Source organism: Anguilla rostrata, chromosome 3 (assembly GCF_018555375.3).
Source record: "Anguilla rostrata isolate EN2019 chromosome 3, ASM1855537v3, whole genome shotgun sequence".
NCBI lineage: Eukaryota > Metazoa > Chordata > Actinopteri > Anguilliformes > Anguillidae > Anguilla > Anguilla rostrata.
This window is the reverse complement of record NC_057935.1, coordinates 31,420,809-31,442,912: the sequence shown is the minus strand read 5'-3', so window position 1 is coordinate 31,442,912 and position 22,104 is coordinate 31,420,809. Positions and strand designations below refer to the sequence as shown.

At 37.8% G+C, this 22,104-nt stretch overlaps 2 protein-coding genes across 3 annotated transcripts in view; one reads left to right on the top strand and one right to left on the bottom strand.

The window, feature by feature from the left end:
* Positions 1 to 1,899: 1,899 nt before the first annotated feature.
* LOC135250628 (uncharacterized) lies at positions 1,900 to 9,052 on the top strand. The gene is made up of 7 exons (XM_064327148.1): positions 1,900 to 2,166; positions 4,538 to 4,650; positions 4,805 to 5,083; positions 5,216 to 5,358; positions 5,467 to 5,708; positions 5,837 to 6,058; positions 6,169 to 9,052. The coding sequence occupies exons 2-6, from the start codon at positions 4,540 to 4,542 to the stop codon at positions 5,950 to 5,952; spliced, it is 891 nt and encodes a 296-aa protein (XP_064183218.1). The 5' UTR covers positions 1,900 to 2,166; positions 4,538 to 4,539; the 3' UTR covers positions 5,953 to 6,058; positions 6,169 to 9,052.
* A 10,086-nt stretch (positions 9,053 to 19,138) lies between these two features.
* The window catches only part of erich2 (glutamate-rich 2), a 102,625-nt gene continuing 99,659 nt past the window's right edge, over positions 19,139 to 22,104 (bottom strand). The window contains exons 10-12 of one of the 2 annotated variants that reach the window (XM_064327168.1): positions 21,022 to 21,079; positions 20,184 to 20,255; positions 19,139 to 19,497 (exon numbers count right to left, since the gene is read on the bottom strand). In XM_064327168.1, the coding sequence (XP_064183238.1) occupies positions 19,337 to 19,497; positions 20,184 to 20,255; positions 21,022 to 21,079 (291 nt within the window). In that variant the 3' untranslated portion in view covers positions 19,139 to 19,336. Of the gene's footprint in view, positions 19,501 to 20,183; positions 20,256 to 21,021; positions 21,080 to 22,104 lie in introns of both variants that reach the window. The other variant, XM_064327167.1, reaches the window with a different exon arrangement.

The following is a 22,104-nucleotide window of genomic DNA, read 5'->3' as shown; positions in this document are numbered from 1 at the left end:
AACCCGACATTAGCCCTAAAATATGCCAATACAGCAGCGAAAACGCTGCTCACTCAATAACGAAATAAACAAGACAATTTTTATACCATGTCATTCGACAGTCAATATCTGGGACTAAACATTGAATAAATATACAATATTTCCATTGGTTTTACACGTAGAGATGTCCCTTTTGCGAATGAGTGGCCATATATTGTCTTGGACAATCCCTTTGCGAAATATACGCGCATCTGTCACGCCTGCCTCCGCTATCTTCAATAATAGCTGTGCGTAATACCACACCTGTTGCTTACAGCGCTGTCGCCCTTTTTAGTTACATTTGGCTTCATTGACAATTCATTTATTCAGTAGGTGAGAGTATAAGCTTTCTAACGATGTATAACATGTCTGATTTTACTTTTGAAATAGCGTTTTATAGGTCAGCGTCACCGAAATTTTTCTTATTTGCCAATGTCTAAATAAATAAACCGGTAGGCTGCTCTGCGGTCAGCACGCGGGTCGCGAGTTGATATTACATCATTTTTTTCGGTTTTTCTCAATGTCGTCTTTATTATTTGAAATGTGCATTTAGTGTCATTATTCTATCTGTCTCTGTGGCGCTCTGAAATGTGCATTCTGGATGACGCACGAACAGCGTTTCATATCTGTCATCCTCAGTCAGACAGGAGAGCACAGTGGTCAGCATCATTACATTACATTAGATTCAGCTTTATTGTCATTGCAAAGAGTACAAGTTCTGGGAGAATTAAATGCAGTTAGCATGTCACCTGAAGTGCAAAAGAAGCAGTAAAGTCCAATGCAGCGTATGGACATATGTATTCTATATATAGCCTATATAGAAAATGAAAGGTATCAAAAGGAAAGGTATATAAGGACGGAGTGTAGCACAGTGGGTAAGGAACTGGGCTTGTAATATATATATATATATCATGTAATATATACAGTATGAAGAAAATTGAGAGGACGTACAGTATAAACAGAGTGAGTATAAGCGGTCTAACAGAATGACAGCCACTGAGTAAAGTGAAAGTAATCATTTAGAATGTGAAAGAATGGTCGCACAAATATGGAGCAAAAACATTTCTGAAAGTATGAGAGATATAGCTTGGCTAATATCAGTGAGGAGAATGCCAGTGAGAGCTGTTGTAAAATGGAGTTGCTTTGTTACAACGAAATCCTGCCCAATGCCTGATTGTGATGCAGATGAAACTTTGGAGCATCTGTTGATTGAATGCAGTAGATCTGAAAAATATGGGAACAAATTAAATCTATTGGTGTTAATATTTAAATTACACCAGAAACTGTATTTTATGGAATAATATATAACATTGATGATAAACTTAAAGATTTATACTGGTTAATAATATGTCTAGTGAACCAGCACATATGGAAAAAGCGAAGTAAAATGACGATTGATCGCATCTACGTGTCAAGTGAATCTGTATGCAAGAACATTTTAACAGAACTGAAACGTCGAAGGACAATTGACATCAAGCACGGCAATGCAAATCTTTGGCAAACTCTGACTTTTAATATAGAAGATGCTTTACCTAATGTATTTAGATTTTCTTGTTTGTGTCATTTTTTGTAATGGCTTGTATAATTGAAATAATCTTTTTTAAAAATATATAAATAAACTTTAAGTGAAAGGCAATGCGTGCAACTGGGCGGTAGTACCCAGACGTGTGAATGCCTGTCCTCCGGAGTGGCCAGACGTGTGAATAGCTGTCCTGTGGAGCGGAGATCTGGCGCGTTCATGCATTCACATGCAATGATGACCACTTTGCATTAAAAGCACCCACTTATAATAACAACAGTGTGATGATTAAGATGAGAAGATTATTCATACAATCAGATTCTACATTTTCCTTGTTTGCTAGTCAGTGGCGTCTGGAAAAAAATCCCAGCATTCTCAGCGTCGATAAAACCCCAAAGGCTTCCTGCCCGCCATTTCACTTTTGGGTAGCTACTTAGCAAGCGCCTTCGTTTCAGGTAGTTTTCCTTGTGAAACCATTATATCTCTCATCGTTGAATTAACAAGCAAATAATAAACAGTGGTAGTCAAATTTATATTAAAACATTTGTTTAGTAAGGCAATTGGAATCGACACGTTAACAAACGACCACAGTTTTCATTGAAGACCAGGGTTGACAAACCAGGCCTGGGGTAAGTTTCTCGTTTTCATTGTTTGGCGAATAGCTTCCTAGCTTGCTCGTGTTTTGCAACGAATGTGCTAAAACTCACTGTAATCAACTGTTTATGCAGCTACTTTTGCACGTTTGCTAATGTACTCTTTCAGATCATAAAAATACTCGGTCAACGTTAACTTGGCTGCTAGGGCCGTCCACACGTATCATTACACAGCCGCCCGGAGGCGAATAAATATACTGCGCCCAACTGTGTAATCCACCTTTCAGTACGCGGTTCAAAGTGCTGCCGTTTCTACTGCAGAAACTAGGAACCTTTTTAGGATCTCAGTGCATTTCCACCGCAGGACCAGGGTCTAAATTATTTTACCCCCAAAAATGTCCCTGCTCGGGGTAGTACTTTCCAAAGTACAGCAACTTTGGCTGTGGGCCTAGCAGCGCTTAACATTTCTCATTGGTCAAGTAAAAATCTGCCGCTGTGATTTATTATTTTCATAATAATTACTTCAATTCAAACTTTCATGTTACTTTTGGTTACAGTTACGTGAGGTATGTGGTAGTTCTGCATAATTTACTTTGGATATACAGTAAAATCAAACAGAAAAATCGCCTTCCTCACTTTTTGTCAGGGTAAAATAACAGGTTAATTCTTTCAATCGTCCCTTTTCTTTGGCAAAGTGCCAGAATTTTATTGCTCTCAAGTATTCAGCTGCTCCGCTAGCAGTAGGTTTGAAGGAATGTAAAATAGATGAAAGCAAACTGTGGGTGTACCACTGCAATATTAGTTAAACTTTTCACGCAAGTCCGAGTTTTCATAGTATTTATTCTTGTCATTTTGCGATTATATGGAAATAACGATGACAGTCGAACTAATCAATTCAGCAACAACATCTTTATGACGTGTGCATGTTTTCTGCTTTATTACATCGCATTACATTTATTTGGCGGACGCTGCAAAAAGTGCATTTCGTGGTCACGGACAACTACAAAACACACGTTATTATTATTTTCAGAATAATGACTTCAATTCAAACTTTTATGTTATGTCGCGCAGTAGGCTACTTTTGGTTATAGCCTGCCAACTTCTTGGAACAGATGAGAAATTAAGATTGAGGATTATAACATGTATGCTCTTCTGTTCTTTTCTTGCTTTAGCATCAAGTCTGTTTTTATAAAATATTAAGCATTCGTGGTCGGACAGCATATTATGTAGCAAAACTTGCAAACGCTTTAATTCGGTTGCCATATTTCCATCCGGATTTTGTTTCTTAGCCCCTTATAACTGACTCAAAAAGTTTGACACACTTATGTGAGGTATGTGGTAGTTCTGCGTAATTTACTTTGGATATACAGAAAAATCAAACAGGGAAAAATCGCCTTCCGCACATTTTGTCAGGGTAAAATATCATAAGTATTTAGCTGCTCCACTAGCAGTAAATTTGAAGGAATGTAAAATAGATGAAAGCAAACGGTGGGTGTACCACTGCAATATTAGTGAAAAATTTCACGCAAGTCCGAGTTTTCATTGTATTTATTCTTGTCATTTTGCGATTATATGGAAATAACGATGAGAGTCGAACTAATCAATTCAGCAACAACATCTTTATGACGTGTGCATGTTTTCTGCTATATTACATTGCATTACATTTATTTGGCGGACGCTGCAAAAAGTGCATTTCGTGGTCATGGACAACTACAAATCACAGGTTCAATAAGGTAGAATACTTATTTTGTACAGCTATTTCTAGCGAAGAACACAATTCAGTTCACACAGTGAACACTATTCTGACCTAACCTCTGCAAAGCCAACTAGGCAGAAGAATAAGCTACAGTATTAGAACAAATAGAAATGACCAAAAATGTATGTGGAATGTGAATGCATTCAGTCGCCTGGGATGTCAAGGCTTCAAAGTGAATGTTCGCATAAAAACATAATGCATGTGTTATGTGAGGCTATATAAAACGGTTACTATCTGTATATTGGCCTGTTACATCATGTTTGTTGTTCTTGTCAGGGCAAATCTGTTCAGATACAAGTCTGTTCAGATACAAATTTTTGTACATTATACAAACGTCTTCCTTTATTTAAGCCATTTTTCAAGTGTCTGTGGTGTTCACATCTGGAGTTACAAAGCTTTAAATAGGGTACCCCCTAAATGGCCACGGATTGGCCAGATTTGGCATGTGCGCTAAGTGGTGAAAGTTGTTGTTTGCTCTGTATTTTCAAAAAAGCTGTAATGCACATTATCAGATGAATGGAAGGACTAAGTGGCCTTCATGTTCATGGCAAACACATGTGTGCATGACTTTGATGTGCAAACAACAGGTAGCAGCAGTAATGCTATGTTTTTTTTATGTGGCATCAATTTAATATAGTTATTCCTGTTAAGCCATGGCAGGGTGTGGCTCACGTCATAAAGTCCGCCGATGGCCTGTGTCAGAGATCACTGGGCATCAGCACAAGACTGTGTTTCCTGACAATTGTCACGCCAATGCGAAAGAGGTGATGTATACACAACTTCCTTATGTAGTCTATAGCATCTAATACTATGTTATATATATATATTGTATGTCATACAACATAATTGGATACATGCAAGGTTGTTACATCACTCGCGTATTTATTAACATGTTTGATTTGTGTTTTCTTTATGCAGTTTGTGTTTGTTGTTGGCGATTCACATCTCAGATCTTTTGCTGATGGAGTTGTGAACATGCCAGAGGGTCGGCTGTCCTTTGGTTTTATGGCCACACCTGGAGGAGATGCAACAGCGTTGCGTTTGGAGATCTCCCATCTTGGTGCTACTCCACGTACTCCAGATGCAGTGTGCCTGCTTGCTCCAGGGAACAACATGACCTCAAGTCGCACTATTGATGAGGCTGCCAGGGCCTTTGGGACTCTCCTCAGTGTTGCATTGCAACACTGGCCAAACAAGGTATGTGTGAAATCATAAACACTCAGACAAAGGCAATACTGTCCTTCAGTAAAATGTTAAAAAGGGACTAGTAATAGTCACAGAAATTAAGTAGGTTTTGTTTTAATGCTAATAGCAATTTGTTACTTGTAGGTGTTTGTGGTGGATTTCCCCATACGACATGTACATGCAACACTGGAATACCAGCTTCTGCTAAAGCAGGAATATCACCGAGTTGCAGCGAAGATGGGGGTGCGGTATTTCTCAACAAATGATGTTTTCCAGCCATCCAAAAGGTATGTTCCAAGAAGTTGTGGATACAACATCACTGTTCTTGGAGTACATAGTACATTCTTATGCTTGTTTGTCTGGGACTTTATTTTTGTCATTACATTTTGTTTAAGGCATCTCTGGTGTCAGGATTTGGTACACCTAAGTGATGACAAAGGTATGCCTCTCCTTGCGGACTTCATTTGGAACACTTCATACAGCATCCTACACGTCCCTGTCAATCCTGTGCCACTTGGAGTGCGTCCTACACTCAAAAGATGCTTCCACAAAAACAAGAAGAAGCATGGTACTTCATCACAGCCACAGTGTGTTGCTCCATCTCAGCGCTCAGCAACATCCTATCGGCCCTTTCCAGGTAATAACTGCTCTGTGTGTTACATAAAATTGTCCAGTGTTAGTGGTGTCCAATATTTGAACAATGTTATGTCTCTGCTTGTTTCTTTTTTTTTCTAAACCCATACGTCTGTATGTTCTTTTGTGCAGCTGTTAAAATGAAGTATGTCGACCATGACCAATGGACACACCTGCTGCCTACTGTTTCAGGTAATTCTTGCATGCCAATGTGTTACTGTTATGTAGGAGACCCATATTTCATTTAACTCATGTTATTTGTCCTTGTTTGTAGATGTAAGGATGCAGGTTCGGGACCGGCGTCATTGTATACGTCAGCATGCTGCCAAAGGACTGTTTGTTGACATACAGCAAGTACGTTTGTGTTGATGTATACACTTGATGTAGAACTGTTCAATGACATTTAAAAAGTAGGCCGTAAATATTCAACGTAACTAACTCCTAACATCAACTTGTCTTTACAGCGAATTCTCAGTGGGGGTACGATGGAACGCATCTTTGACACATACGTCCTATGTTACCCTTCGGGCTACTGCCAGAACGCCAAGCCTGTCCATGACCCAGCACCCAAGTCTATGGCTGAGAAGAAATCTCTGCACATCAAAAAGCTAAGTGGTGCTGGTTCACGTCATGTGGGTCGTAGACCTCTGGTTGTAGTTGACAGGGTCAGAGAAGTTGTAGAACAGGAAGATGTTAGGGACAAGGTAGTAAGGAGGGGAAAGATGGGACACATACACACCAGTGTTACACAGACAGAACAGAAGCAGGAGTTGCCTACTGAGAGAGTACTGAAACAGGAGTTGGCTAGTCAACTAGTACAGAAACAGAAGTTTGGTACAGATGAAGGAAGTGTTGTGCATGACACAAGTGGGGGAGATTCAGACCATAACAAGACAGTGTGCTTACAGACAGTAGCTCATGCTGATATTGAAAACAAACAAAAAGAAATAAACAGCAGACCAGCCGCAGTACTTGCCATAAAAAAAGGCCAAGAACCACATAAGAGGAGGTGTTGGTGGAGGCAACTCAATATTTGAGACGGTAATTAGCATAGCAGAGCAGCATGGTATCCAACTTAGAAGTGGCAATCCAAACAAGGCCAATGGTAATTGCTTGTATGAATCTATTATTGATAACATAAATGCAAGACAATGTTTTGCAGAACATTTGCCAGAAAGGCCTGAGCACTATAGAAAGGTCTGGAATACTATAGGTGAACAGAAAATTAAGGCATCTCCATACTATCCAAGCATATATACAGAACAGCAGTGGAGAGAAGCATGGCAAACTTTGCAAACAACTAACCAATATGACCTTGACTATTTTGGTGATATGGCTATCCTTAGTTGTGCTCATACTACTAAGAAAGATATCCTTGTTTTCAACACACCTTGGAAAACAACAACTGCTCAACCTCATAGTCCAATATATGTAATATCTGCAGATGCAATAGATCCAGCAAATGCAAGAGATACTGATGTTCCATTGGTGTTGGCATACAATGGCCATCATTTTGAAAGCCTCATTCCTGTTTCTCATGTTGATATTAACAAAACAATTGTTTTGGTGGATGCGTATAAGACTGGCACGTATATGACTCCTAGGTCTTTAGCACAAATGTTTCAGCTCATTGGACATGATTTACAAAACACAGAAACAGATTCTCCCACAACAAAAAAAAACATATATACACAGGCCACAGAAAATCAGAAAAAAACAAAGCTTGCACCTACAACCACTAATGTGCAGATTCAAAATTATGCTGCAAAATCCCATAATTTTGATGAAGGCAATAATACCAGCGATACCATAGCCATAACTTTGCCAGATGTATGCAACAGCTGTCAAAAGCCATTTCAAATGCTGCTGGTACATTTGCGCAGATCAAAACAATGTCAATTACATTATAACTTCCAATCTTTGCATCAAGAAGTAATTGTGAAACACGCAGACCAACAACCTCTATGGCAAGATCCCAACCGTCAAAAACTGCAAAAACATAACCAAACTGAGGTCAATGTAGGCGAAAACCATGTTGCGCAACAACCTCTACCATGTCAGAAAGCAGAAGAGGCCACTCCAATTGAAGCTAGTGCAATAAAGATGAAAGTTACAAGGAAGAGACAGTTGCAGGGTAATCCTGTAGAAGTCACAGGAACAAGAAGAACAGATCTTCTCCAGATTCAAAATATAGGTCCTAAATCCCACAATCTACACAAAGCCAATAATACCAGTGATACCATAATAATGACTTCCCTAGATGTATGCAAAGGCTGTCAAAAACCATTTCAAAGGCTGATGCTACATTTGAGCAGGTCAGTACAATGTCAGTTACATTACAACATGTCTGAGAGCAACCCAACAATGCCTAATCCAAGTGCAGATGAAGTTGTTTTTGTCAATGAAATGGAAAGCCCATGTCTCACATTCTCTCCTTTCACTATGCAGCAAAAAAAATCACTTTGTTCAAAAATTAACATCATCCACAACCCTGAATACGTTCATACACAAGAACCACTTCCAAGGAATGTCCCAATGAGTGATCCTTGTGAGACAAAGGCTATTGTAGGTGATGGGAACTGCTTTTTCAGAGCTTTGTCATTTTCCATTAGTGCAACTGAAGGTCATCACAGAAAAATCCGACTAGCTGTGGTTAAACATATGGAAACAAACGCACTACAGTATGCTCCTATTCTCCGACATGGATATTTTTCTGTTGAAAACTATGTAAAAGCATCACGCATGAAATATGTTCACACTTGGGCAACTGAGGTGGAAATACAAGCAGCTGCAGATCTCTTCGGAGTTGATGTTTTCACATACAGTCACAACAAGTGGTTCAAGTATTCCACAACAAATGAAAAGACAATTGACACAGCTATATACCTAAAACACTGCAACGCATCTCATTATGAAGTAGTTACATGCGTTAAGCAACACAATTCTGACCTATGCACTAAACTCTGCAAGAAATCCAATGACTGTCCACAGTCACATCAGATAAGCAGTTCTTCAAGTCGACGTGAGCTTGACAGAAAAAACAAACAATATGAAGTAAACCAACAATTCAGAGATGCAAAAAATAAAAGCGGAATTAAAAGATACAGTGAAGATGAAAAATACAAGAAAACTACCAAACAACGCAGCATAAACAAATATGCCACTGATGCCCAACACCAAACTAATGTGAAACAGTACAGTGCACACAAATATGCCATTGATGAACAACATCGTGCAAATAAGAAAAAGTGTAGCATAGACAAATATGCCACTCATGACCAACACCGTGCAAGTACAAAACAGTACAGTATACACAAATATGCTACTGATCAACAACACAAGGAAAATCTGAAACAGCGTAATATTATCAGAAGGATTGAATCACAGAAACAAACACAACAAATGGACTACATTGTTCAGGAATTCAAAAACAAGGTTAGCACTGGTCCCCAATATGTTTGCTCCGTATGCCATCGACAATTGTTTAAACAACAAGTCATACAATGTAAAAAAGACACATATGGAAAAAAAGGGAATGCTACAGCTTCATTGGCCAGTAAATGCATTACTGAAACATACCTTCACAAATGCGAAAGCACCTGCACAGATCCTAATAGTACACTGTGGATTTGTTACACATGTCACAGAAAACTTCTTGATGGAAGAATGCCTCCGGAAAGTGTTTTTATTTGGTTTTGAATCCCATTCCACCACAGCTGAAGAACTTAACTTCGTTGGAACAACATTTGATTGCAATAAACATTCCTTTTATGAAGATGCTTGCTTTACCGAAAGGGGGACAAAATGGTGTTCATGGACCTGTCACGTGTGTACCATCTAATGTCCCTCAGATTGCAAGTGTACTTCCAAGACCAGAGCATGATGATTTGATGATCCGTGTGAAATTAAAGAGAAAGTTAACATACAAAGGCCACTATGAATATCAATATGTAAACACTGCTGCTATTCATAAAGCTTTCTCGTACTTGAAACAACATAACCCATGGTATAAAGATATTACTTTCAACAACGAATGGATTAATCCACTGAACAAAATTCAACAACCCAACAACCCTCTGTCTTTTGACAATGAAACCTGTGTTGAGATTAATCCAGAAAACACTAATGATGAAGCATCCACTGAAACAACACCAGATGATGAACACATTGATGAATCAATACATGATACACAGCAACATGGAATGTTCAATGATACATTGGACTATGATACAGGTTTACAACCTGTTGATATTGTCCAAGAGGTGATGGATCAGCACTTTGATGGAATTTTGTCTCTGGCCCCAGCACAAGACAACAACCCAGTCAGATTATTAACCAATGAAGGCAATGAAGCAAAATGCTTCCCTGTTCTTTTCCCCAAAGGAACCGGTACTTTTAATGATACCAGAGAAGAAAAGTTAACCATATGTAGATATTTCAATAACCGGATACTCAATGCAGATGGAAGATTTGCAAAAAACCTGGACTACATTTTTTATGCACAATATTTATCTGAGATTAACCAAGTGGTCTCAAATGTATCTATTGCACTAAGAAAAGGATATGACTCTGGCAGAAAAATTACATCAGACATGCTAATGAACGAAGATTCACCCAGCATTCTCCATTTTGACGAGGGATACAAATTCATGAAACCTATCAGAGGCACACTTGCTTTCTGGCAAAGTGTTCAAAAAGATCTTTTTGCTATGGTTAGACATCTTGGAATCCCAACCTGGTTTTGTTCCTTTTCTTCAGCTGACATGCGATGGAAAGAGACATTGCAAATTTTCCTCCGGCTAGAAGGCAAACATATAAATGCTGATGATCTGGACTGGTCAGAGAGATGTGATCTCTTGAGAAAGAATCCCGTAACAGCTGCCAGAATGTTTGATTATCGCTTTCATTGTTTCCTTAAAGATGTCATCATGTCACCAGCTCAACCAATTGGAAAAATTGTTGACTACTTCTACAGAGTGGAATTTCAACGAGGTTCACCTCATACTCATTGTCTATTCTGGGTTGAAAATGCACCTCAAGTTGATAAATCTGATGATGCTGATGTTGTAGCATTTATTGATCAATATGTGAAATGCCACCTCTTGATGATAAGGAAATGCACGACATTGTCTCTACTGTGCAACAGCACAGCAAAAGGCATTCAAAGAGCTGCAGAAAAAACAAAACTGTCTGTCGCTTTAACTTCCCGCGGCCACCATCAAAAAACACTTTCATCACAAGGAATAAAATTTCTGAAGAAGAAATGCACCACAATAGTGAGCCTAGCCAAAAACAACCTCAACAACAAACCAATCATCCAAGGCTTTCAATGGAACTTGCAGGACAGATTATGGAGAGAGTATGGCAAGTAGTCATGAACACTGACATATCTTTTGACTCTGCAGATTCCCTCTTTTCATCTATTGGTATATCCCAGGAGCTGTTTTAACCTGCATACATACGCATGACAAAAAAAACTTATGTTGTTTTACAGAGAAAACCATCTGATGTTTGGGTTAATCAGTATAACACACAACTTCTCCGATGCTGGAATGCAAATATGGATATTCAGTATGTTGTTGACGTCTACTCTGGCATTGTGTGTATAATATCTTACATATCTAAGCTAGAGAGAGAAATGGGATTATTGCTACAACAAGCCCAAAAAGAGGCCTCAAATAACATTGATGCTAAACTTGCCTTGCGGAAACTTGGCAGTGTTTATCTTCATAACCGAGAAGTATCTGCACAAGTGAGTATATACCGACTAACCAATATGAGACTCAAAGAGGGATCAAGAAAGGTTCAGTTCATTCCAACTGGTCAACATCCCATCAAAATGAGTCTTCCTCTTCATCTTCTTCAGAAAAGACTCAACACTGAAAATGACAGCATATGGATGAACAGCATCACAGACAAATACAAAGGAAGACCAAAAACAGAAGCATTTCCTGAAATGTGTTTGGCAACCTTTGCATCACAGTACAGAATTCTGTATCTGAATTCTGAATCCATTAGCTAACTGAAGCAAACAATGAACTCTTTCCGAAACATTGATTTATTTGTCCCAGTCCATCTGTGAATAGGCCCTCCTCTCCGCGCACAATCAAAACGTGATCATGCACAGGAGGAAGATTTGTTGTTGGCTTTTCCCCACAGACAACACAGCTGGCCAAATTCCTGAATACAATCAATCCAGAGTTCACAAATGGTTAGTCTCATTAACACCTCTGCACACATTTTTCCCTGATGCATTCAACTTAACTCTCATACGTTCCTCTACCTATGTTCTTAACAAAACACTGTCAATCTCCAAGACTCAACTCTTCAAATAAGTTATTAGCAAGCAGGTAATGACCCTAGCTAGTAAGGATAGATATAACTTAACATTACAATACAGCTGGCTTGTCAAGGTTAGCAGGCTGTAAAATGTTCCCCTCCCGTGAAAACTGCCTGACTTGTTTACATTTTGGACAGATGTGGCAAGTGACTACACCTATCCCTGTTTCAGTCACAGCACTTTCAACACAAGCAATATCGAAAGCGCTATCCAAAAATTTCTTCTAATCATGAAGACATTTTGGGATACACTTTGAAAATAGAAAACCAATATGCACTACAATTATATCAACAAATACCATCTCTGGGCAAACAACACTATATTCTGTAAATACATTGCACTACTTGACCCCATTTCCAGTATGAACATGATTTCTTGACGATGAACAGGGTAAGAGCATCACTTTGAAAAGCACAACGAATAATTACACATTCTTTTTATATTACTGCACTTTCTGGTTTTCCTTTTTTCTTTCCTTTATCCTCAGGTGAACACAGACCTCCGAAACCAGCTTCAAGGAACAACACCTGGCTGCCTAATTCAGCATCTCCATAAATGGACCCCATCCTGACGCCTTCCCATATGATAGTGCATTGGAATATTTTTCCACAAAGCCCCGTAAAATAAGATGTTGAAACAAACAGTGCACACTTTGCAACAGGTAGGCTGTGCAGCAGTCACTTAAAGTGTAGCAATGCAGCACTCACTGTATATTTTCACATTTATTTCACAAACTCTATACCAATTGAGCACTCACTATGCTTTCCAGTTCTTTCACACAAATTAAAGCTATTATATAGACCACTGTATATATTTCCTTACTTGAAGCCATGGAACTGTATATATTCTGTTATTTCTTTCTCACAAAGTACTTCCCAATTCAAATATTTCCAGTGCCCCACCTTATATGGTATTATTTCATAACTCATTGTAAAAAGCGTGTGCCTCCCCGCCCAGCCAGCTACCGCTAAAAATACCATCTCATTCTGTGGAGAGGGGCATACAGGGGATGACCAATAATTGGATGGCCCATGTGCGTTATTTTGTATATTACATTTACATTTATTTTCTCTTTGTGTTTTTGTGCCCTTGCCATTTTACTTATGATTTTACTCTGTATTTTTCTCTTTATTTATATTACAATTAAATAAATTTACTTAATCTTTTTGTGATCTCTTGTCTTTTTTCTTTGTGATTTTCCTTTTCACATGTTTCCATTTCCATAGATTTTCACTTGGTGTTTTCTAATCTCTTGCCATTTTGTTCATGATTTTTATTTGTCTTTTCACATTTTTTTTGCATGCATTTTTACTTGGTCTTTTTCTCATCACATGCCATTTTATTTGCGATTCCCAGTCTTTTCTGTGTCATTTTCCATAACACTTTCAAATAAACAATTACTTTTCTCCTATTACTGGTTACATTAAATAATACATTTAAATATGCATTTTAGTGTTGTAACACTATAGTCCTATGCTTATTGATATGTTGAACAGGCTTCAAGATAAAGGTTGTTAATAAACCAGGTTTTTAATGAACCCTTTTGGACATTAGGTTTCTGGTCTATGAAGGTATTTTCAGTATTGTTAGGTACCGAATATTGAATCAATATTGTTTCAGTATTGAGTATCGTGATACTAAACCTGGTATCGGTATGACAGTCAAAATTTTGGAATCGTGACAACACTAGTGTGACGCCTTTTTTAGTTACAGCATGGAAGCGCTGCAGCTGTACATACACGCCGGGCCATATATGTGTTACGACATCCCATCTAAGTGTTACGACATCCCATCTAAGCGTTACGACATAGTAAAGGCCTTTACGGGAAGCGGCCAGGACACATCTATGGCGACGCAACTAAGTCATCCGACAGCATCTCTTAGCACAAAATTGGCCATATGTCATCAATTTGTTATACAATCATCATGATATTCAGTAGTTATGTTGGGTGAAGGTGTATGATCATGAGGACAGAGCCATTTAAAAATTGCTCCATAGGGGGCGCGATGGTGCCAATGATTGCACCCCTCCCAACGCCGCTTGCGGCTTTAATTTTTCTTTTTTTTGTTTTACATATTTATATACTGGGGACCAACTGGAATGCAGTCTTTTGTATTTTCATTAGAGCTTGGGGCACACGTTATTCATCCTGCTGTGGTAGTGCTTTACCTACAGTGTCTTTGTTATTGTTTTAATAATATCATTAAAACCCCTTTCTAAAAAATATCTTGGTTTCAGTGAATTTATCATCAATTTATCCAGGGTAGGTATCCAGGGAATATAGGTTATTTTAATATGTGAGTTTAGTTTTCACTTTATCTCACTACCTGTAGTAGGGAGGTCAAACCTGTTTTTGTGATTTTTCAGAAAACATATTTGACAGTATATTTTTCATGTATAATGTCATAAATGCTACAGTATAACAAAATAACAACATATAAATTGCTAACTGGCCAGAAAATAATGGCTGTTTGGCTTTAATACGATTTAAAAAATGAGTCCCTCTTGTAATTACTCTAATTGGAGGGAAACGCTTCATCGTCTGTGTCACTTTTAGGGTGGGGTTAACTCTTTTCAAGAACATTAACCAATATTTAGTGGTATTCGTACAGTAAAACTATTATACTGTATGCATTTACTTGTATGTATTGTTATAGGATGCAACATTTAATTAAGTATGTCCTGCCACGGCTGCAGCCACTGACTAAATCTTACAACTGGCTTTTTCTCAACTTGGGGGACTAGGTTGTGAAGAAATTAAGATAATTCCGATGTTAATCACAGCACACCAGTCCACAATCTGTCAGAGTTATTTGTTGAGTGAAAACAAGCAAAAACATAACGGCTTTGTCTTTTCCAAATACAAACATTATCTCCAAATCACAGAGCTAAGCGTTCCTCTAAAGATGGCGATTCACCAATATACGCTCTATGGCAGAATCTCTGCCGTAGAGGCAACTGCGTCATATGAAACCCAAAACCACTATATACGTATATATACATGAACTTTTTTGTTTTCCAGTTGTCTTAGTGTGTTTGTTTTCCTGTTTTATACATTTGTTAAATGTATAATTTACTTCAACAAATTCTTATTGAAGTAAATTATACAAATATATTTCAATTCATGAAAATGTGGTGTTTCTTTTGTGAACCTAGGTATCACACACATGGGCCACTTCATTAGGTACATTTGCTTGTTAACACAAATAGCCTGCTCCTCCAAACAGCAAATCATGTGGCTGCAACTAAATGAGCGATACAGAAATGGTGAATATATTTTGTTTGACCAAACATTAGAATTAAACATTAGAATCTAAGCATGATCTGAGCAACTCTGACCATGGTATGATGGTGAGTGCTAGATATGGTGGTTCCAGCATCCCAGAAACTATATATAAAGTTCCTTTAAGACACACCTTTCAAAATTAGAACCAATACCTCAGTTTGTGCTGTCATCTGGAATAGGTCAATAATTTATTTTTATACACTTTTATTTCAACAGTCCCTATACACCAGTGGGCTGGCTCATTTGTAGCATAATTATAATCACAATAAAAGTAGTACAACTCTTATAGTGGTTCCAAAACAGACATGGACAGACAACAGCAACACCAGAATAATCTTGCTACAGGTAAGCTTTAACTTTGTATTTTCAAGAAAGATTGTCTCTGATGGCGGTGACCAGAGCATAGGACCAGAGGGAGACTTAAATGTTATCAATAAGTCACATTGTCAACATATTGCCCTGATGTCCTGACAGTGTCAAAAATGACATGCAGAAGATGTAGAGGTCTTTCTGTCATCGTTTTGGTCTTTTTGTTTCTATTTTTCCTTTTTGGGCCGCCACTTCTCAGTTTTTGTATTTCTGTTCATTCCCTCATTGGGTTTCCCCTGTGCTAATTGTATTATTGTTTTCCATTATTGTCTCGTTATTTAATCATTGTTCCCACCTGTCTCGTTATTTAATCATCGTCCCCACCTGCCTCTCGTTTTCCCTTCCCTCTCGTTTTATTATGTATTGAGTTCACCTGTGTCTTGTCTATTTAAGTTCTTTGTCCCCTTGATTTGGATGCTGGTTCCTTGTGTTTGTTTCTGACCATATGTATCTGCCCGCTTTGGTCCTGCTTGTGTTTTGTTTGTGTTTCTGCCTATGTGTTCCACCTGTCTGTGTTCCGTCTGCTTGTGGATTGCCCTGCTTGATTTCTGTCTGACTGTTTCGGTTTACTTTTTCTGCCCTCGTTATGTGTTCCCAGTGTTTTGACTTTTTCTGTTTTTATGCTTGTGTTTTTGTTAAGTATTTGTTTCATTTACCTTTGAGTCTCCTTTTTACTCTGCGCTTGGGTCCAACCCGTCAAAACCCTGACACTTTCACTTGTCACGTTGTGCAGACGTTATGTGACGTTGCTAGAATGAGCATGCGACTGTCCAGCAACAACGTCACAACGTATTTTGGCTAGCTGGGTTAACTAAAAACACCTATAATTACAACTGATTGCTTGCTATGCTAGCTAGTGGGGCTGATGCCTCATACAGCCATGCAGTTCTGGCTAGCAGCAGGGTTGATGAGCTGTCTTTTCATGGGTATCTTCTGGAACACTCAGACTGGAGCTAGGAAGCTATTTTTAACTAGCAAATGAAAGTGTTATTTTGATCCAGCAGCAAGGTAGTTAGTTTTAACTAGGCCACATACAGTTCTGTGAATAAGCTATGTTTTCTTGTTGGCAACTTTGTTTCAGAACTGGAAGTAACCAAAAGAAGAGAGCAGACAGGCAACGGATATTTTTTAACCTCCTTGACAGGACCAGAGCTCAGTGATCAGTATAACTACAAATTTTATTTTTATTTATTTAATTTTGAATAATTTTTTATTATGAACCATTTACATGGTGGTGACAAAAAGGGGGCAGGTACTCAAAACACTCCATACATACACAAGCAATCCAGAGAAAGGATCAAAAAATTAAATCATTAATAAATACATAAATCTACAAAATAGTAATAAACTAAGATTCATGCTATCTTTAAAACAATGACAATGCCAGTCCAGGTGCTGTCTCCCAGGCTCTAAGAGTTGCATTAGATGACCTGTTAAGTCTGGCCGTAGTTGTTTCCAAAAGAATTATGTCCAGAAGGTAACTTCGCCACACAGCACTGAAAATTATGGGCTCGAGCCAAATTTTGAGTATTGTTTTCTTAGCGGCAGTGATGCCTGCAAGAAAGATCCTTCTGATATGTAATTTAAGTTTAGTGACGAGTCATCTAGCAACAATAACACTTGTGGGGACAAGGGGACTACCATGTTAAACACCTTGTTAAAATATAACATGTTTCCATAGATTCACAATTTTCGGGCATTCCCAAAAAACACGTAGATAGGTCCCCACAGCCCCCAGATGACAAGCCTGACAAGTTGAATCCAAAATAAACTTCATTTGAAATCTTCTGAGTGGGGTCGCATAAGCTCTATGAGCAAATTTAAAACAAATGAGTTGATGAGACAGGTTTTTTGAAGAAGTAAATATATTCTTCCACACAGTGTCCCAATCAGGCGTAAGCTCCAACACATGTAAATCCTTCTCCCATTTTAATGTAGACTTTAGACATTTCAAATTAGATAAGGACAATTTGCCATAAAGAAAAGAAACAAATAAATATTAGAAGGTAGCTCATAAAACAGATCTGCAAGCTGGTGAGGCAGGGGCATTGTATTCAAAGGTAAACCACCTGCTGCAATTGATGACCGAAGCCTAAGATATAAGAAAAAGGAAGATTTTTCGATTGCGTACTTTCCCTACAGTTCCCATTCCAAATAAATTTAGAGCACATAGTGTTAATCTGATCTAGACATTTAGGAGGGAGAGAAAGAGGTAACAGAAAAGGAGGTAACACGGGGCAGCACATTCATTTTAATCACAGAAATTCTACCGTGAAGAGTAACCTGAATTGAATACCACCTTTCAAGGTCAGATTTTAATTTCGATAACAGAAGTTTAAATAAACTTCTGTTTATATAAAATATAACATAGTTATATTTTACAATATTTGAGATGTTATTACAAATAATTATGCCGAGATACTTTAATTTGTCTACACACTTGATAGTGTTAGCAAATTGAGCAAATTGAGAGGGATCTGAGATCTTCACATTGAGGGGTAATAACATAGACTTCGTCCAGTTAATACAGTAACCAGAAAAGGAACCAAAATTCTGAAATATTCGTAAAGCTAGGGGAAGGGAATTAGAAACATCTGAAAGGTACAGCAATACATCATCAGCGTATAATGAAATGCAATGTGAATTTTATTTTTAAATTGTGATTTTTTCATCAGACGTCAGCAGCCATCTGACAATTTGTCCCCCAGCTTGAGAATTAAAATTGCCCAGATGCCCCCCCCATAATAGCTCCAATGCCCCCCTTCTTTCAATGTGCTTTCATCACCCCCCTCTTTGTATCAGAACGCCCCCTGGTTACCACATGCACACCTGTCAAGGGAAACATAAGAACATGCATAATGGCTGTCAGTGAAAATTATTTTTTAATCTTACTTAGGCTACTCAGGGTATGATCATTAAACATAACTTTATGACTGGATTGGGGTGAATAATATGTGAGCAATGTGCCAAGACTAGTACCACTCTTGCACCCTTTCCTTATGGTGACAGCACTGCCTCTGCTGAATCCCCTGACATTGTAATAATTGCTTCTGCAATCAAATGTTCAAAGAGAATCTACTGTCCATCTACTTTTCATAGTCATGGTTTATATACCCCTCCCTCCTCCCCTCCATGCTCTCACTTAATTTGCATCCTTTAAAAAGTGGGTAGAGACGGGCCAAAAGCTGTTGCTGCTGTACACTTTAGCCTCCAGTCTATTTATGTCTATTAAGTCTATTTTTGTGACGAGAGTGCGACTCCAATACAAGTAACCAACTGGAGTGTCCTTCTCTGCCTCCATCCTGCTGAAATGATGACACCTGTTTTAGAAGATCACTCTTAGAAGAGAGATTCCTTATGTCAATCAGATTTCCTGGTAAAATGAAGGTCAAATAAAAAACAAAAAACTAAACAAAATAGACACCGAACACTTCCCAGTTCTGTAGCTTGGTTTATTAACAGACTAAAAATTATTTCAAAATATTGGTCTTAAGAACAGTGAATATAGCATGCAACATTCCTTTTAACAGAGGCATTGCATAAACAAACTGTAAGTATAGCCACATGCTTTAAGGACATGGTAGTCCAACTTTGCACAATGCATGTCAAACTCAAATAAGCTAATCAATAAATAAGTCAATTAGATACAGGAGGTGGTGGACAGAGTTTGTGTTTTTTCTTCTTTCCTTCTTGTTCTGATGAGGATGAGCTGTCAGAGCTCGAAGTGGACTCCCCCTCGCTGTCGCTGGAGTCAGAGCTATCCTCCGTGTCATTGGAGCTCTCATCATCTTCCTGTCCTACTATGATGTTTAGAGACACAATATGAGTGGCCAAAGCCCACAGATGCAGCAGCTACAAGAGGGTGTTGTTTTGGATTCAATGACTGACATTCTCAGGGAAACCCATGTTTGAGTTCCTATTAAAATGCTGACAGCGATATTTGATGGACACCTTCAATAGTTTTTCATGCAAAAGGTCACTGTTTGGGGGAAAACAGTGACCTTTTGCATGAAAAATTTACATTTTTAATAAATGTCATTGAAAAGTGCATGTATAAGCTTATAATTTTGATAAGAAGTTCTCTTATCAAAATAATATGTTTAAAATTGAACGGACAAGTAAATTAGAAAATTTAAATGACAATGAAATTGAAAAATCTTTACTTATTCTTGATAATAACAAAATTCTCTCAAATACTCACTTGACCTAAGAAACTTACTTTTTGTCTTAACAGTGGTACAATTAATAAAGCAATTAGACTTCTTGCATAGTTTAGTACCATAAACATTTTTTTTCCTGAAAAGCCTATTCAAATATGCTAAAACACAACCCTGGCTCCAATTCAGGGTGTAAACACAGCATAAGAAGCTGGACAGGGGAAAAAGGTCTGAAATAAAAATTAAAACACTTCTGTTTAATTCAGTTTTTCAGTAAAGGAAAGATTATTTGAGCTATGAGTAGAAAGATAAGTCATTCAACTTACCTAAAAGCAACTTCTCTTCAATTAAGGGAATGAATTGTTTAGCTTCAGGGTTATCAGGCTCATAAATAAGAACTGAAAATATAATATTAAACAGGAAGTTAAATATTTTTTTCAACATGTGAAAAGCACATTCTGAACATACAATTGATAAACATGTCATATAATGCACTACAGCATGCAACAATGAGATAAATATGTTTATGGAGTGCCAAACTCCAGCATACTGATGGGAAATGCCCGAATAGGGAACCCTTTTTAAGTATAGTGCATTAGGGACCTGGTAGTCCAATTTTACATGATGCATTCCAAATTAAAAAGAGCTAATCAATAAATGTGTCATTCTGATATGGGGGTGGTGAATAGTCTGTTTTTTTCTTCCTTTCTTCTTCTACCTCTGAGCCATAATGTACCACACTTGATTTATTTTTCATAAGAATTAGTATTTTTTATATAATGATTTTAAAACAAAATGTACAAATTTGTTTTCATTCTTGCATCCCCAAGCCTGACTACACTATGGCCTAGACTGAATATAACATGCAATTACTACAAGGCTTAATGTAGTAATTCAAAAATATCACATGAATGACACCCTCTTAAAATATGAAGACCGTTACAAATTAATTAAGAATAAGTTTTCATCCAAGTGCTTTATGCAAGGCATTGTTCAGAGATCAATGGAAGTTAATGAGTTTGGTGAGCACTCAACAGTCAAACTGTTAATGTAATGTATGTAATACATTTTTTTAAATGACAAAAAACTGGCTATAATCAGATGCAAGACATATGAATGTAAAGCAACTTTATAAATAAAAATCAGTTATTGAAAATCACCTACTCATTTGACAGAGCTTTTTTGCAAGGATGTAGTCTTTATCCATCACTGACTTCAGGAACTGAAATATAAGGCACAGTAGTTGATTGCCAGTGACATTTTTCTGTTATAAAGTTGAGAAGGCTAATCACGCAATCTCTGTAATTTCATATTATCAGTAATCTCCAGAGCATAATTACACAATGCTTCAATCACAGAGTGAAAAAATATCACTGGGTGTGATCTGCCAATGGAAAAAAACCCCAGATCCTTTAAGATCGGCATATTCTGCAGTCTTCTGTCTGTTGTGCTAATTAGTCAGAATTAGGCATACTTGCCACTGGGGACATGTCCCAGGCACCTTTTCAAAGGCCAGTTTTTTTTTTTGGTACTTTTCCATTACAATGCATATTTTTAAGTTTAAAATGTTCAGAAAACAATTTGTGCATTTAGGCGGCAGGGAAAATGGAAGTACAGTAGGATCATATGGAACAACGCTTCCCCTTTAAGTGAAACTGGCAAATGGCACTCCAAGAGACGGCTGTGGTATGAACAGACAATTTTTTGTTTTGTGATAAGTGGTGACACACAGGTTTTTGCCAGATAACTGTTAGATGAGTGTTGCTAAAATTTGTGAAAAAGATTTACATTAAAATGTTTTAATTTAAGCCTTTTTTTATTTGCATTGTTCCAGAGCCTTGCCTCATATTAGCATAGTCATCTTTTGTGAGCTAGGTAGCAGAAACTGGACATGGCCAGTACAGTGTAAAAAATGGCTTCATGTAACTAAAATGTACTAATCTTTTTGCAAAACATTCCATGAAAGAGATATACATGATTTGTTCTCCAAGGATGCTCATTCTTCCACCTCTAGAACATTTCTAAATAAAGGAAGATGTCCCTCCAGGATGCTAAAAAGATGGTTCATGCATTTGTATCTTCCCGGCTTGATTACTGTAATTTTTTATTGTCTGGTTTCACCAATTCAGCCCTGAAATGTCTACAACTTGTACAGAATGCAGCTGCTAGAGTTCTTACCTGAATTAAGAAATGGGAACATATCACTCCAGTGCCCACATCTCTTCACAGACTGCCTATCAAATTTAG